Source organism: Sceloporus occidentalis, unplaced genomic scaffold (genome assembly GCF_023333645.1).
Source record: "Sceloporus occidentalis isolate IW3139 unplaced genomic scaffold, rSceOcc1.0.p SCAF_57, whole genome shotgun sequence".
Taxonomy (NCBI): Eukaryota; Metazoa; Chordata; class Lepidosauria; order Squamata; family Phrynosomatidae; genus Sceloporus; species Sceloporus occidentalis.
Window position 1 is genome coordinate 1,522,501 of NW_028317037.1, and position 15,990 is coordinate 1,538,490.

At 48.7% G+C, this 15,990-nt stretch overlaps 2 protein-coding genes across 2 annotated transcripts in view; one reads left to right on the forward strand and one right to left on the reverse strand.

The window, feature by feature from the left end:
• LOC149287675 (uncharacterized) overlaps positions 1-2,777 on the reverse strand; it is a 12,053-nt gene extending 9,276 nt beyond the window's left edge. Inside the window, exons 1-2 of the mRNA XM_089492601.1 lie at positions 2,020-2,777; positions 60-227 (exon numbers count right to left, since the gene is read on the reverse strand). Coding sequence (XP_089348727.1) covers positions 60-134 — 75 coding nt within the window. The 5' untranslated portion in view covers positions 135-227; positions 2,020-2,777. The remainder of the gene's footprint in view (positions 1-59; positions 228-2,019) is intronic.
• LOC149287671 (uncharacterized) overlaps positions 1-15,990 on the forward strand; it is a 432,704-nt gene that overhangs the window by 324,963 nt on the left and 91,751 nt on the right. The gene's annotated exons all lie outside the window — the stretch shown is intronic.

Consider the following 15,990-nt stretch of genomic DNA (forward strand, 5'->3'; position numbering starts at 1 on the left):
ATTCATGAGCCGGTCCAGCAATGACACAGATGAAACTAATAGTCAGGATGGCAACTTACCAAAGAGTTGTTGTACCTCGGTAGCCTCTTTCTGTTGGAGCCCAACTCCCTCCGCTTGGCCTTTGTGTTGGCCATTAGGTGGGCAGGGGAGTCCTGGTGGCCTTGTACTTGGGTCACTTCCAGCAAACGATGTCCCAACACTGTGTCAAGGGGGTCGAGATGAAGTTCCTGAGAAAAGAGACCAGGGTAAGGCTTGGTTTAGCAAGAAACCCTGCAGCACTCAAAGTCAGAGATCAGCATCCTGCTGGTGACATAAGCAGGTAACTAATGACTCCTTTGGGCAGATGCATCTCCTTCCTCCCTCTGCACCAACCAAAGCCCCCTGGACCTAGCAGACTCACTGCAGCTCCCCTACACAACAGGTACTCCATGCCTTGTGAGAGTAGCTGGGGATCAGGGGGTGGGAATTGGAAAAAGTCCTGACTATTTCCTCATATCTAGATGTGAAATGAGTGCATTATCTGCTGAAACCTGCAGAGGTCCACAGTAGCCCTCAGAGGAAGATTTCTTCATTTTGCTTCTGACTACAGAAACACAGTTGGATGCTTCCTTAATACCTCACACCCAGTAGCCTGATTCCACCTGGAGCAACACTGGAACAGAGAGGGTTGTGCTGGGTCAGGCTGTCTGGCCTGGTGGTTCCTCATTCTCCCAATGGCCAAACCAGCAGAACTCTCTATGCTCCAGTGTTGCTCTGGGTGGAATGGGTCTACAACTGGCCCTTCCCCAGGGAGGCCCCTCGTCAGGAAGGTCAGGAAAGGAGCTCTCTCTTCTCAGGTTGCTCCCCTTCCATGGGGTCCAGCCCTTCTCCCAGGATCAGGGGGCACCAGAGGATTGAGCTGATGGAAAGTGAGTACCCAATTCCCATGGCAGTCTTCTGCATGCAGAGAAGTCATAATTCTGAGAGTGTCCCTGCCCATGTGGAGAGTGCCCATTTTCCACACTGTTACCTGTTCATCTTGGCTTGAGAATATCCTGTTCAAGCCACATACAGGCCTAAATCCTCACCTGTATCCTATGCTTAGTCCTGATCAGAGTAGTATCACTGAATCAGTTGGATTTATCTATATGTTGACTCACCAGTCATTTATGGTTTCAGTGGGTCTACTCTCTAGGGTTACCCAACAGGATTCCGGACTCCTCAGATTTTTAAATGCAGTGATGCAAATTTTTCATGCTATGTTATCCTCACTGATGAGAATTTGACTTCTCTTTCACACAGAGGAGGAGTGGGAGGACCTGCCTTATGTCCCAGACGGAGAAGCTCTAGCTCTTGGGCTGGATGAGACATGAATTATCTTACAGATCTAATCTATGCCCTCTCCTCATCATGGTCCCCTTCCCATTTAGACACTGGTCAAAATAATTATTTCATTTTTGCATATGAGACTATTTTTCTAAGCTTAAATGCTGTGTTTGCTGTCAGTCAGGTATACACTCCCTCTCTGCTTGCTAAAGTCACATAGAAATTGAGGCATTTACATTTTTGTGCATTGTTTCTGAATGGATCTAGTGTCAAAATCATAATTTCTTCAGTTTTCCTTGTATATATATATTTTAAAAGATGCACACTGCAGAACGTGTTGCACTTGACATAACAAAAATCTATAAATGTATAGGCTTATGAGTGAACATTGCACCCTGGATTATGCTCATTTTGGGGAAGTGAAGAAGTATGTAAATTCATTTTATAAACTCAGTGAGACAAATATCTTACCAAGCTCTAATAAACAACACATACACACACAGTCCCCATAAAGAGGACTCACTTACGACTGTGTGTCTGGAGTCTGAAAATCTCACTTCCATCTTCTGGGAAGACAATGCTGCTAGAGACGGAATTGGGGACTTTATGCCTGCAAAGCATGGGCTCACTCTCTCAGCTGCAACCTTTTCACACAATCCTGGACTGAAATATTTAAACAAAGGTCCTCTTTCATCTCCAGGAATAAAGGCCTACCTTCAGTACAAAGACCCTGATCCCTCAGAAAGGGCTTTTCTGCAGTCCTTTATGGCCGGAGCTTCCAGGGTCTGAGGCCGTCTCCTCAGCCGTAGAGAAGGGTTGCTCTGAGTGCGAAGGAGGAGGAGGTCCACAGGGCTGAGGGAGGGAAGGCAATGGGAAAAGGTCAGTGCCAATGGCCATGGAGGGCAGAAGGTGACAATGCCTAGGAAACTCCTCTGAGTCCCAGCCATTCTAGGAATGAGTGGCAGGAGTGAGTCCAGGGGGCTGAGGGGTCTCTTTTCCCAAAGGGGGAGGCAAGGACCGGTGGGACCCTCCCCAGCTAGGGCCCAAAGGGAGGGTCTCTTTCCCCAACTCTTTCTCCCAGCCCCCAAAGCCCAGCCTCCCCACTGGCCCAAAGTCCCCTGCCTCCCTTCCTCAGACCACCACAGGCCACTTCCTTCCTTCCTTCCTTCCTTCCTTCACCCCAAAATGGTGGGCCAGACACACAAAGGGACTCATAGCCTTTCTAGCCCTAGGAGCCTGGCCCCCTTCTTGCTCTGGAGCCTCAGGAGAGAAACAGAAACCTCTGTTGAACTGAGGCCTCAGAGGAGGCTTGGAACATTATTCCCCAAAGTCACAAGCAGCACAAAATGGCTATCGGGACACAAAATGGCCACCAGGACACAAAATGGCTGCTTCTGCCTCAGCACTTGGCAGTTTGAGTAGGGTTGCCATGTCCCGCCCATGGGCGGGACTTTCCCAGTTTGGGGCGGGGCCACACAGTCCCACCCCAGTTTGGCCCCGCCCCCAGGACTCCTCCCCCCCAGAGGCCCTGGAGGCAGCTCCACCCCTCCCCATGGCTGTGTGCCACCCTCCCTGCCTCCCTGCCTGGCTCAGCCTAGAGAGCAGGTCTTCAGGACACCTGCCACTCAGAGCTATTGCCAACCCACTGGGTATATATGTCCTGCAAGAGGCCTGACTTTCCAGGTTACAGTGAGGAAAAAAAAAGGCCATAAATGGTTCATGTTTCACTGGGAGCCTAATTGCCTCATCTTTTAAATGTATACTGCGTCAGTATTGTTGTAATTCTTTATGACAGGATCGTTTTTGAGGCCCTAAACACCTTTAATAATAATAATAATAATAATAATGTTTATTTATATACCGCTTTTCCAAATTAGATCAAAGCGGTATACAACAGGAAGTACAATACAAAGTAAAAAAACAAACAAACAAACATAACAGGCCTCTCTCCCCCTCAAGATGGTGGTCGGAAGAGGGCTCTTAGTCTTTCAGGCTAGGCCTCTCTCCCCCCAAGATGGTGGCTGAAGGGAGGGCTTTTCTTCTTCCAGGCAGGCAGTTGGAGCTAGCCTGCCTCTCTCCCCCCAAGATGGTGGCTGAAGGGAGGGCTTTTCTTCTTTCAGGCAGGCAGTTGGAGCTTGCCTGCCTCTCTCCCCCCAAGATGGTGGCTGAAGGGAGGGCTTTTCTTCTTCCAGGCAGGCAGTTGGAGCTAGCCTGCCTCTCTCCCCCCAAGATGGTGGCTGAAGGGAGGGCTTTTCTTCTTTCAGGCAGGCAGTTGGAGCTTGCCTGCCTCTCTCCCCCCAAGATGGTGGCTGAAGGGAGGGCTTTTCTTCTTCAGGCAGGCAGTAGGAGCTAGCCTGCCTCTCTCCCCTCAAGATGGTGGCTGAAGGGAGGGCTTTTCTTCTTACAGGCAGGCAGTTGGAGCTAGCCTGCCTCTCTCCCCTCAAGATGGTGGCTGAAGGGAGGGCTTTTCTTCTTCCAGGCAGGCAGTTGGAGCTAGCCTGCCTCTCTCCCCCCAAGATGGTGGCTGAAGGGAGGGCTTTTCTTCTTCCAGGCAGGCAGTTGGAGCTAGCCTGCCTCTCTCCCCCCAAGATGGTGGCTGAAGGGAGGGCTTTTCTTCTTTCAGGCAGGCAGTTGGAGCTTGCCTGCCTCTCTCCCCCCAAGATGGTGGCTGAAGGGAGGGCTTTTCTTCTTCCAGGCAGGCAGTTGGAGCTTGCCTGCCTCTCTCCCCCCAAGATGGTGGCTGAAGGGAGGGCTTTTCTTCTTTCAGGCAGGCAGTTGGAGCTTGCCTGCCTCTCTCCCCCCAAGATGGTGGCTGAAGGGAGGGCTTTTCTTCTTCCAGGCAGGCAGTTGGAGCTAGCCTGCCTCTCTCCCCCCAAGATGGTGGCTGAAGGGAGGGCTTTTCTTCTTACAGGCAGGCAGTTGGAGCTAGCCTGCCTCTCTCCCCCCAAGATGGTGGCTGAAGGGAGGGCTTTTCTTCTTACAGGCAGGCAGTTGGAGCTAGCCTGCCTCTCTCCCCCCAAGATGGTGGCTGAAGGGAGGGCTTTTCTTCTTCCAGGCAGGCAGTTGGAGCTAGCCTGCCTCTCTCCCCCCAAGATGGTGGCTGAAGGGAGGACTTTTCTTCTTTCAGGCAGGCAGTTGGAGCTTGCCTGCCTCTCTCCCCCCAAGATGGTGGCTGAAGGGAGGGCTTTTCTTCTTCCAGGCAGGCAGTTGGAGCTTGCCTGCCTCTCTCCCCCCAAGATGGTGGCTGAAGGGAGGGCTTTTCTTCTTTCAGGCAGGCAGTTGGAGCTTGCCTGCCTCTCTCCCCCCAAGATGGTGGCTGAAGGGAGGGCTTTTCCTCTTCCAGGCAGGCAGTTGGAGCTAGCCTGCCTCTCTCCCCCCAAGATGGTGGCTGAAGGGAGGGCTTTTCTTCTTCCAGGCAGGCAGTTGGAGCTAGCCTGCCTCTCTCCCCCCAAGATGGTGGCTGAAGGGAGGGCTTTTCTTCTTCCAGGCAGGCAGTTGGAGCTAGCCTGCCTCTCTCCCCCCAAGATGGTGGCTGAAGGGAGGGCTTTTCTTCTTCCAGGCAGGCAGTTGGAGCTAGCCTGCCTCTCTCCCCCCAAGATGGTGGCTGAAGGGAGGGCTTTTCTTCTTTCAGGCAGGCAGTTGGAGCTTGCCTGCCTCTCTCCCCCCAAGATGGTGGCTGAAGGGAGGGCTTTTCTTCTTCAGGCAGGCAGTTGGAGCTAGCCTGCCTCTCTCCCCTCAAGATGGTGGCTGAAGGGAGGGCTTTTCTTCTTACAGGCAGGCAGTTGGAGCTAGCCTGCCTCTCTCCCCCCAAGATGGTGGCTGAAGGGAGGGCTTTTCTTCTTCCAGGCAGGCAGTTGGAGCTAGCCTGCCTCTCTCCCCCCAAGATGGTGGCTGAAGGGAGGGCTTTTCTTCTTCCAGGCAGGCAGTTGGAGCTAGCCTGCCTCTCTCCCCCCAAGATGGTGGCTGAAGGGAGGGCTTTTCTTCTTCCAGGCAGGCAGTTGGAGCTAGCCTGCCTCTCTCCCCCCAAGATGGTGGCTGAAGGGAGGGCTTTTCTTCTTCCAGGCAGGCAGTTGGAGCTAGCCTGCCTCTCTCCCCCCAAGATGGTGGCTGAAGGGAGGGCTTGTCTTCTTCAGGCAGGCAGTTGGAGCTAGCCTGCCTCTCTCCCCCCAAGATGGTGGCCGAATGGAGGGCTTTTCTTCTTCCAGGCAGGCAGTTGGAGCTAGCCTGCCTCTCTCCCCTCAAGATGATGGCTGAAGGGAGGGCTTTTCCTCTTCCAGGCAGGCAGTTGGAGCTAGCCTGCCTCTCTCCCCACAAGATGGTGGCTGAAGGGAGGGCTTTTCCTCTTCCAGGCAGGCAGTTGGAGCTTGCCTGCCTCTCTCCCCTCAAGATGGATGATTACTTTACTTGTAATATGCAAATTTCTCCCAAAGCTGACCAATGAGAAAGAAGCAATCAGCCCTCCACTTGGGTTGGTTTTCAATGGCTTGGAAGGAAGAGATTTTGCCTTGCTGGTAAATAGGAAGGGCTTTGGGGTAGCAAAAGGCTGCAGAAATAGTTTGACCCCCCCTTAAACATCCATGGCTCAGTGCTATGGGATTCTGGGAATTGTAGTTTCTTGTGGCACCAGAGCTCTCTTGACAAAAGGAGCCTGAATGGTCCACAGAGCTACAGTTCCCAGGATTCCATAGCCTTGAGGAGGAGGAGGAGGAAAGCTGAGTCAGTGGCCATTAGGTCTGCCTTGGTTTTTTTTTTTGGGGGGGGGGGGGGTTAAAATTATTTTTAAAAATATAAAATACTTATTTTATTTTATTAATTTTTATTATTACTTGTTTTATTTTGTTTTATTAATTTTTATTATTGCTTGTTTTTGTTTTATTTTATTAAATTTTATTATTGCTTGTTTTTATTTTATTTTATTAATTTTTATTATTGCTTGTTTTATTTTATTTTATTAAATTTTATTATTGCTTGTTTTTATTTTATTTTATTAAATTTCATTATTGCTTGTTTTTGTTTCATTTTATTAATTTTTATTATTGCTTGTTTTATTTTATTTTATTAAATTTTATTATTGTTTGTTTTTATCCCTTGCCCAAGTACACACTTCTGAGAAGTAAAGTTGAACCCGAAGGCAAGTACTTTTCTGCCATCTGTCTAGGAATAATGCCAAAATGTCCTCCATTTTGATCATGCCTAAAAATATGCATTTCTATTAACGTTTTTAAAAAAAAAACCTCAATTTTTTGCGTGTCCTCCTTTTTTCCAAAAATGTGTCCTACATTTGTCCTACATTTGTCCCAGTTTGGAGGTCCTCACTTATGGCAGCCCTAAGTTTGAGGCCTTCAGGGAACCCAAAATGGAGGATGAAAGGGCCCCAAAGTCGGAAGGGACCCCAAACAGGATTTCTCACCCTAGAGAAAGGTTTTCCTGATGGCACCCAAAGGCTGTGAGAACACAAAAAGCATCCAAACAGGATTTCCAAACCTTAACAACACCTAAACATTTTCCTGATGCTATTGAAAGGAGGACCCTGTTCCGCTCCTTAATTAAAATCAATAGAAAACAATATTAATATTAAGAGTGCCCATCATCCACAACCCAGCTCAGGTCTTGACCGCTCAGGGAGGCCAGTCCAGCTGCAGGTGGCCCTCCGTCCGTCCTCCTTTCCTTCTGCATTCCTCCTCTTTTCCCCAGCATCAGTCCCTTTCCCAAGAAGGCTGCTTCTGCACTATAGAAATAAGGCACTTTGACTCCACTTTAAGCGCTCAGTGCTATGGAATCCTGGGATTTTACCTTTGGAGACTTAGCCTTCTCTGCCAGAGAGCTCTCATGCCACAACAAACTACAAATCCCAGGATTCCAGAGGATGGAAACAGGAGAGGTAAAGTGGTTTCGAACTACATTATTTCTGTAGTGCAGGTACAGCCTAAGTCTCTTGTAAAAGGATAGAAGCACCCAAGTTGAATTTTTATCCTGTTAAAATGGTTTTGCTTTTTTTAAAAATAAGCAGTTTGTTTTAGTGTCTCATCCTTATTTTTGTTGTTTGTTTCTATGTTTGTTTGTTTCATTCTTGGTAATATGAGTTATTCTGGTCTGTCTCCTTCCTTCTTGCCTGAAAATCTATTAATTAGGAAACTGGGGAGACTTTTAAAACCTCCCAAAGGAGCCACTTTTGGCCTTTTTGGGGGGACTAGCCTCCTCTTAGAAGCCAAACCCTGATGTTTGTGAAGAAGAAGAATAAGGCTTGTGTTAAAACTCTCCTCCCCATTTCTGATCCATTTTAAAGGTTCCCATGTTCCCCAGAAAGAGCAGAGCTTTGTAATAAGAAAACCCTCTCAGAAAAGAGACACACTTCCTTCCTTTTGGCCCAAGGAGCCTGGCCTCCTTCTGACTCTGGAGCCTCAGGAGAGAAAGAGAGGCCTCTGTTCAACTGAGACTCAGAGAAGGTTCTGGAACATTATTCCCCACAGTCACAAGCAGCACAAAATGGCTGCCAGAACACAAAATGGCCAGTGATGGTGGGAGGGAGGGGATTCCAGCCAATCAGGGCCAGGGATGGTGGGAAGGACTGGGATTCCAGCCAATCAGGGCCAGGGATGATGGGAGGGACTGGGATTCCAGCCAATCAGGGCCAGGGATGGTGGGAAGGACTGGGATTCCAGCCAATCAGGGCCAGGGATGATGGGAGGGACTGGGATTCCAGCCAATCAGGGCCAGGGATGGTGGGAAGGACTGGGATTCCAGCCAATCAGGGCAAGGGATGGTGGGAAGGACTGGGATTCCAGCCAATCAGGGCCAGGGATGGTGGGAGGGAGGGGATTCCAGCCAATGGCAGTCCTCAGAGTGTCCTCAGGAGGCAATCATGTGTAAAATACATATCATAAAAGCATCCCAAAGAGGGACGTAGCCATGATTTTGGGGAGGGGGGGTCCAGACTAAGTGCCACCATTTTGAGAGACACAGAAAGAGGGTCAGCATTTACCTTAGGAAAGGGAAAGAGGAGGGGAGGGGGCTCCATTGCAGCCCCATTGCCAAGGGCCCTCAGGTTCATTCAGGGGAAGGAGAGCCAGGAGAGCTGTCTTTTGGGGGAAGGGACATAAAGGAAGCCAGGGCTGCAGGGAAGTCTTTGAGTCAGTGGAGAAGTTTGCCCTTGGAGTGAAGGGAAGGAGGAAGTGAGAAGAGAGGGCTTGCTCCCTGGCTTCCTCCTCTCAGGGCTCCTGCTGCCCTCACTCCTTCCCCAATCTGGCTGAGTGTTGCCAACAAGCCTCCAAGACATTCCCCAGAATGTACATACAGGCACTTTATTCCTCTTATGAAACTCCTTCAATATTAACAGCATATTTTTATAAGTGAGGCATAAAACATGACAAAATAATAACAATATAAAGGCAAAAAACATGATACATGGAGAGCAATATGAAAAGTCATTTAAATATTAGTCCTATTCACAAGGAAGAGACCTAAAAACAGGGAACCTTTACAAACTTGTCTCAGTGCCTCAATGGTTTGTTGTGGTTTATATTTATTTGAGGCGTATAAGTCTAAACACACAACAAGGTCACAAAGTCTCAGGGCTTGTGAAATAGCAGCAAGTCCTATGCTCTCAGCCTCTGAGGCTGGCAATGGCAGGACCCCATTTGGTTTACAACAATGACCCTGTCATTACATGGCAGGTTGGGGCTGGATTAGATGTCCTTTGAGGGTCCCTTCTGGCTCTAAATGAATGGAGGCAGATTAGATGTAACCTCCTCTGCAGCCATGGAGTCCCTTGGGCAAGAAGAAGCCACACTCTCTCACCCTCCTCAGGGGAAGGCAGGGGCAAATCTCCCTCTGAAGAAACCTTGCCAAGAAAACCCCGCGATAGGGTCGCCATAATTAAAAACATGACTTGAAAGCACAGAACACACACAGCAGCAGCAATAATAATAATAACCACACAGTTAACATGACTGATAGTATCAAGAGACATAATAATAAATAGCCCAAAGCTGTTTTGGGTCCCAATCTGAGGACAAAGGTGGGATACAAACATCACAACCATCAATTATTATTATTATTGTTATTGTTGCTGTTGTTGTATTTCTGCCTGGGTTGGAGCCCTCTTACTAGGAGAGCCTGCCCCCTTCCAGCCTTCAACTGGCCCTCTTTCCCCCGGTCCTGCCTTGCAAAAGGGGTCTATGTGCTCTTTTCCCACCCACCCCCCCAAAACATGCAAAATGTTGGCAACCTGTTTGGTCTTCTCTGGGCCTTCTTCGCCCTGCAGCCCTCCTTCCCCCATGATCCCTGGCTTTGGAGGCACCAGGAGCCCACCCAGCAAGGAAGGAGAAAGGCAGAGGGAACGGCAGTTACCTGCCCTCCCTCCTGACTCTCCCTCCCTCAAAAAAGGCACCAATTCTGGGGAGGGAGGGCCCCTTTATCTCCCCCAGACAGAGGGAAAGTGTGGACTGAACAGGAAGGGTGGGTGGGTATGGGGTGAAAGAGTCCCTTCCTTCCCTCCCTCCCTCCCTCCCTCCCTTCCTGTCTATCGTTGTTCCTTCCTTTTTTCCTTCCTTCCTTCCTTCCTGTCTTCCTTCCATCCCTTCTTCTTCTTCCTCCTCTTCCTGCTCCTCCTCTCCTGCAGGAATGGAGATTTTTTTTCTGCCAAAACTGCAGAGGAGGAAGAGGAGCAGAAAGAGAGGGAAAGAGGGAGAAAGAGAGGGAAAGAAGCCGCAGGAAGGGAGGCCCTGCTCTGGGAGGAAGAGGAGGAGGAGGAGGAGGAGGAAGAGGAGGAGGAAGAGGGAGTGTGAAGGGTGGGTCCGGACCCCCTGGACCCCCCCCCCGGCTTGGCTACGTCTCTGTCACAAAGTATAAAAAAATCCCATGTCTTCTTCACCAGTAGGGTTGCCATAATTGTCCACTATTTCCAGGGACAAAATGTAGGAGAAATTTGAGACCAACTGCAGGACAAAACTCAGCCCAAAATGTAGGACATTTAAGGTCCTCCATTTTTCTTAAATGTCCTCCATTTTGGGCTGAGTTTTGTCCTGCAGTTGTCCTACAGTTTGGTCTCAAATTTTTTCCACATTTTCTCCCTGGTAATAGTGGACAATTATGGGGGCTGTTTCCACTTGTGATTTACAACGATTTAAAATACACCGTTTTAAATAAAACCGATTCAAAATAACCCTGGTCTTATCCCGCTTTTTTTCCCTTCGTTCTCATTTACCAACTAATTCGCTTTAAGTGATCCGCTTGCGTTCCTATTCAAATAAACCAGTGTATATATAAACCGGTTTTAGCCTTATTTCGTTCCCACTCACCATTTTGGGGCTGTCAATCAAAGCAACGTCATCAAAACGTCACTTTTAAATTTCACGGTTTTTTTATAAAAGAGCCAATGAGGAGGCACTTAAAGTGCGGCGGGAAAGGGAAGGAGGATTAGATGTGAGGAAAGGGAGAATAGCCTTCCTTCTCAAACAAAGAGCAGGCTTGCATTTTTTTTCCTTCTGTCTCCTGGGGGGAGGACAGGACAGAAGGTTTCGGGTTACTCCTCTGCTCTGCGAGGCTGTGTGTGTTTAGGAGGGAAAGGAGGGGTAGCTTTGCCCACAGCTGGGAGTCTGCGATTGCAGGGTGAATTCTGAAGACAGATTTTTTCCCTTCCTTTTCCTCCCTCTCTGGTCTCTCCCTTCGAAGGAAGGGGAGTCCTGCAATTATCCGTGGGGAAGGATGGTTGAGGGGAGAGAGAAACTGCCTCCCCAAAGCACTTCTGCTTGGCTGCTGCCTTTGAAAAAAGACCCCAGAGAGGCTGGCGGAGGCTGCTTGCTTAGGGAAAGCTCTTTCCAGAGGAACTATGATGGGTTTTGCAGGACGGATCCCCGCTTCATGGCTCTATAGACAGCCCAGGGAGGGAGCACTCTTCCTCTCCATTACAAATGGTGTTCATTGATACACACACACACACACACACACACACACACACAGGGTTTCCTTATCTCCCCCGAGATTGCTGTGCAGCAACCCTCTCCTTGAGTGGCACGGATGCTGAAGAGATTAAGCGCCTGTAAACCATTAAAATAAAATAAAAATCCTTATCTCTTATTGAAAGACCGCAGCAGAAAAAAGGGGTGAGGGAAGCAAAGATGCCGATGGCCACGACGGATGGGGACAGAAAGGGCAACTCCTCCAAGCAGGCCCATCGCGCTCGCTCCTCCCATCCAGCTAACCCGATTTCAGAGGCTGATCGTTCCCATTTAAATAACTAGATTCCTATCCCAAATCAAGGAAAAAATAGAAGGTTCAACCCTTCTATTTTTTTAACGCGGGTTATATGCCTTTAACGCGGTTTATAAAAAGAAGCAAGATATGAATCGATTTCAAATGGGGACGCATGCGGGGTGATCTAGAACCGTTCTAGGTTTAAATCGGGTTCAAATGGGCACGCTACTTTCTGAATTCACTTCGTAACCCGCGTTATACCCCAGTGGAAATGGCCCCATAGAAAACCTATTCACCAGACATATGGTCAATAGCTTTCTTTCTTTCTTTCTTTCTTTCTTTCTCGATATCTGGGTTTTGAGGTGTGATTAAAGCCCTGTTAGTGGTGTTACTGCTCTTGTTGTCATTGTGTGCCTCCAAGTTGTTTCTGACTTATGGCAATCATAAAGGAAGCCCTTTGCAGGCTTTTCTTGTCAAGATTTGTCCAAAAGTGGTTTTGGAAGTGCCTGCCTCTGAGGCTGAGACAGTGTGACTTGCCTAAGGTCACTCAGTGGGTTTCCATGGCAAAGAGGGCATTCGAACCCTGGGCTAATGCTCCAGCCACTAAACCAAGCTGGCTCTTTCTTGAGGCTTTGTGGTTTTTTGTGGAGTGGCTCCAAGTCATGGCCGACTTCTGGGGAGCCTCTCCTGGGGTTTTCTTGGCAAGAGTTGTTCAGAGGAGGTTTGCCATTGCCTTCCCTGAGGCTGAGAGAGTGTGGCTTCTTGCCCAAGGGACCCAGCTGGTTTCATGGAGGAGTGGGGCACTGGACCCTCGCCTCCAGAGTTGTAACCCAACACTAAAACCATTGCACCACACTGCCTCCCGTTCCCATGTACAACCTGAGAAATAATAGCAGACTTTTTCTGTTCTTCATGTGTGTCTTCAAGTCGTTTCCAACTTATGGCGACCCCAAGGTATCTTTATCATGGTGTTTCTTTGGCAGGTTTCTTCAGAGAGGGGTTGCCATTGCCATCCTCTGAGGCTGAGAGAGTGTGATTTGCAATGGGTCACCTAAGTCCAAAACACACTGCAGCAATAATCCAATCTGAGACCCTTTTAACTGCCCTGGCTCAGTGCTAGGGAATTCTGGGAAATGTAGTTTTGTGAGACATTCAACTTTCTCTCTCAGAGTGCTCTGGTGCCACAATAAACTCCAGTTCCCAGGATTCCCTAGCACTGGGCCAGGGCAGTTAAAGCGGTCTCAAACTGGACTATTGCTGCCGTGTGTTTTGGACCTTTCTTGGCCGCAAACTATCCATAGCCTGCAATGCATCTCCTAATTCTGTTGGCAGTCCCTCCCTCCCAACACTTTCTCATTTCCCCCCAAAACCAGCGCAAAGCTGGCAGATGGAAAGAGGTTTTAAAGCAGCATTTAAATCTGCCATATTTGTTTTTAAAAGACTAAATGTCCCAAATGCTATTATCAGTTTTGTAGCTATTATTACAGAAAGAAGTAGAGTGCAAACTCCTCAAGTACCTTTATTTTCTGGAGTGAGATGGGCTTTTCCAACTGACTCACTGCAATGATCTCCGGTGGTCCAAGCAGCCAAACCGCGGCCCTGTAATAATAATAATAATTATAATAATAATAATAATAATAATAATAATAGTTTTATACTCCTTTCTTCAGCCAAAAGGCTATCAGAGTGGCTTACAAATGGTTAATTAGACATTTAGACATTATGGCTCTTAGCCCAGCAGACCCTTAAATTCCTGAAATCACGCTGCCATCATCCAGTGAATTATAAAAGGACTTCCCTTAACCTACACTGGGACCAGTTAAGGAACCTTATTTCTCCTTCTTTACTGATCTTCCCAAGCATCAACTGAGCCAAAAGACGTGTAAAAGGAGCGTCGAGTAGTAGATACTTCAAGGAGATATTTACTATAAATAACAAAATATAACTGAAATATAAGTCCTACAAGATATTAAGAATCTTGCAGGTACAATATTTGTAAGTATATAATGTTCAATTCATACAAGCTATTAAAAATAAATAAACCTAAGTGTCCAATTCTGAGACTAACTTCCAAGATCCGCTCTTTAACTCTCTCTCTCTCGATCTCCAACCGACACAATTCCCCCAACTGTCTCTTGGTCTCTCAGGCCTTATATCTCCTTCTCACGGAAGCTTCCAGAAGAACCTTCATCTTGCTCTCTGATTGGTCAAGAGAGCCTTCCGTAGCAGTGATGTCATTCTGCATTTGCATAAACCTCCCTTTACTGCCTGAAGAAGACCTCCATTGACTGGAGCCCAGTCATTGCACTTTCCCAAGGCAAGGCTTGCACCTCTTTCCCAATGTTGTTCTTAGTGTCTGCCTTCCAGTTGTTTCCAGGTCTTATGGTGACATTATGGGAGTCTCTGAAGGGGTTTTCTTGGCAGGTTAAGAGGTGATATGATAGCCCTGTTTAAATATTTGAAGGGATGTCATATTGAGGAGGAGGCAAGCTTGTTTTCTGCTGCTCCAGAGACGATGACCCAGAGTAATGAATGCAAGCTGCAGGAAAAGAGATTGCACCTCAACATTAGGAGGAACTTCCTGACAGTAAGGGCTGTTCGACAGTGGAACATAGTTCCTCAGAGTGTAGTGGAGTCTCCCTCCTTGGAGGTCATCAAATGGAGGCTAGATGGCCATCTGTCGGGGATGCTTTGATTTGGATTTCCTGCATGGCAGGGGGTTGGACTGGATGGCCCTTGCTGTCTCTTCCAACTCTATGATTCTATGATTCTCGGTTCCTTCAGAGTGGGTTTCCCATGGCCATCCTCTGAGGCTGAGACAGTGAGACTTGCCCAAGGCTTCAGTTCTTTTGGAAGCCTTTTTGCTTTATCTTCTAGAAGGCAGCTGAAGTGTTGCTTCTTGCACTGAACAATGAGGGGAACCTTGTGGCATCCAAAAGGCTAACATTTTCTGGAGTTATGTCTGATAATATGTATATATAGGATTGCAATCCCTGTTCATTTATTAAAAGGTTTATAGTACACCCCATAGCATAGAATCTCATAGCTATGTCTCTTAAGAGTAGTTAACCAAATTAAACAGTATATAAAACAAAAACATGAAACAAGCTAGACAAGAGGCCTCCAAGCTGCACCTGGCCCTTTCGCGTTGGCGGCGGCAGTGGAGCTGTGGCTGCGAGGAGGCCAAGCCTCAGACTCCTCTCTGCCGCCGCCTCTGCCTCTGCGCAAGGGCCGGGTGCCGGGCTGGAGGCTTCTTGGCCTCCAACATGCGAACCTGGCCTTTTTGTGCTGGCGGTGCCGGTGAGGAGGCTGAGGAGGCCTCTGGTGTTGCTGCTCCACCATCTCGGCCTCCTCATTGCCAAGGCCAGGGGAAAGGCCAGGTGTTGCTCCTGGAGGCCAAGAGGCGTTTCCCCCGGCAGTGTGCTAGCAGTGGAGAGGAGGCTGAGGAGCAGTGCCACAGGCCTCCTCGGCCTCCTTTCCACCGCCGCCATGGCGCAAGGGCCGTGTGGGGCTGTTGGAGGCCAAGAGGCCTCCGGGTCACCACCCGGCCCTTCCGCAGTGGCGGCAGCAGGGGCTTGCAGGCTGAGGTAGAGTGGAGGTCTCTGGCGCTGCTCTTCCGCTTCCTCTTCGCTGCCACCACCGCAATCACTGCCACCTCCACAGAAGGGCCGGATGGTGGGCTGGAGGCCTCGTGGCCTCCAACAGCCCAAAGCAACCTTTCCCCCGACCGTGGCGGCAAGGAAGGAAAAAGTTGGGGAGGGGAGGAGAGGGACTTTTGTCCCCAATGTCAGCGTGCATGGACTTGAGCATACGCAGATTTTGGTATATGTGTGGGGGAGGTCCGGAATGGATCCCCCACGTATTCCAGGGGCCCACTGTATTCGCAAGCAAAGGAGGGCCAAGAGAGCCCTGGAGAGCCTTGCCTTGGGGTGGCTCTGTATCTCTGGTGCCACAACAAACTACAAATCCCAGGATTCCCCAGGATGGAGCCAGGAGAGTTAACACAGTTTCGAACTGGAACATTTCTACAGTACAGATACAGCCTGAGCTGGAGGTAAAAGGGTTGAAGCACCCAAGTCTGGTTTTTCCCCTCTTAATAATGGTTTTACTTTCAAAAACTAAGCATTTCGTTTTTCTGTCTAATCCTTATTTTTGTTGTTGTTTGTTTGATTCATTCTTGGTAAAATGAGATGGTCTGGTTTGTCAGCTTCCTTCATGAGTAAAAATCTCTTAATAAGAAAACTGGGGAGACTTTGAAAAACTCCCAAAGGAGCTAATTTTGGCCTTTTTGGGGGACAAGCCTCCTCTTAGAAGCCAAAGCCCAATGTTTGTGAAGAAGAAGAATAAGGCTTGTATTAAACCTATCCTCTCCATTTCTGATCCCTTTTAAAACCCATGTTCCCCAGAAAGAGCAGAGCTGTGTCAGAAAACCCTCTCAGAAACGAGACACAAAAGACACAGAAAGGGACACACTTCCTTCCTTTTGGCCCA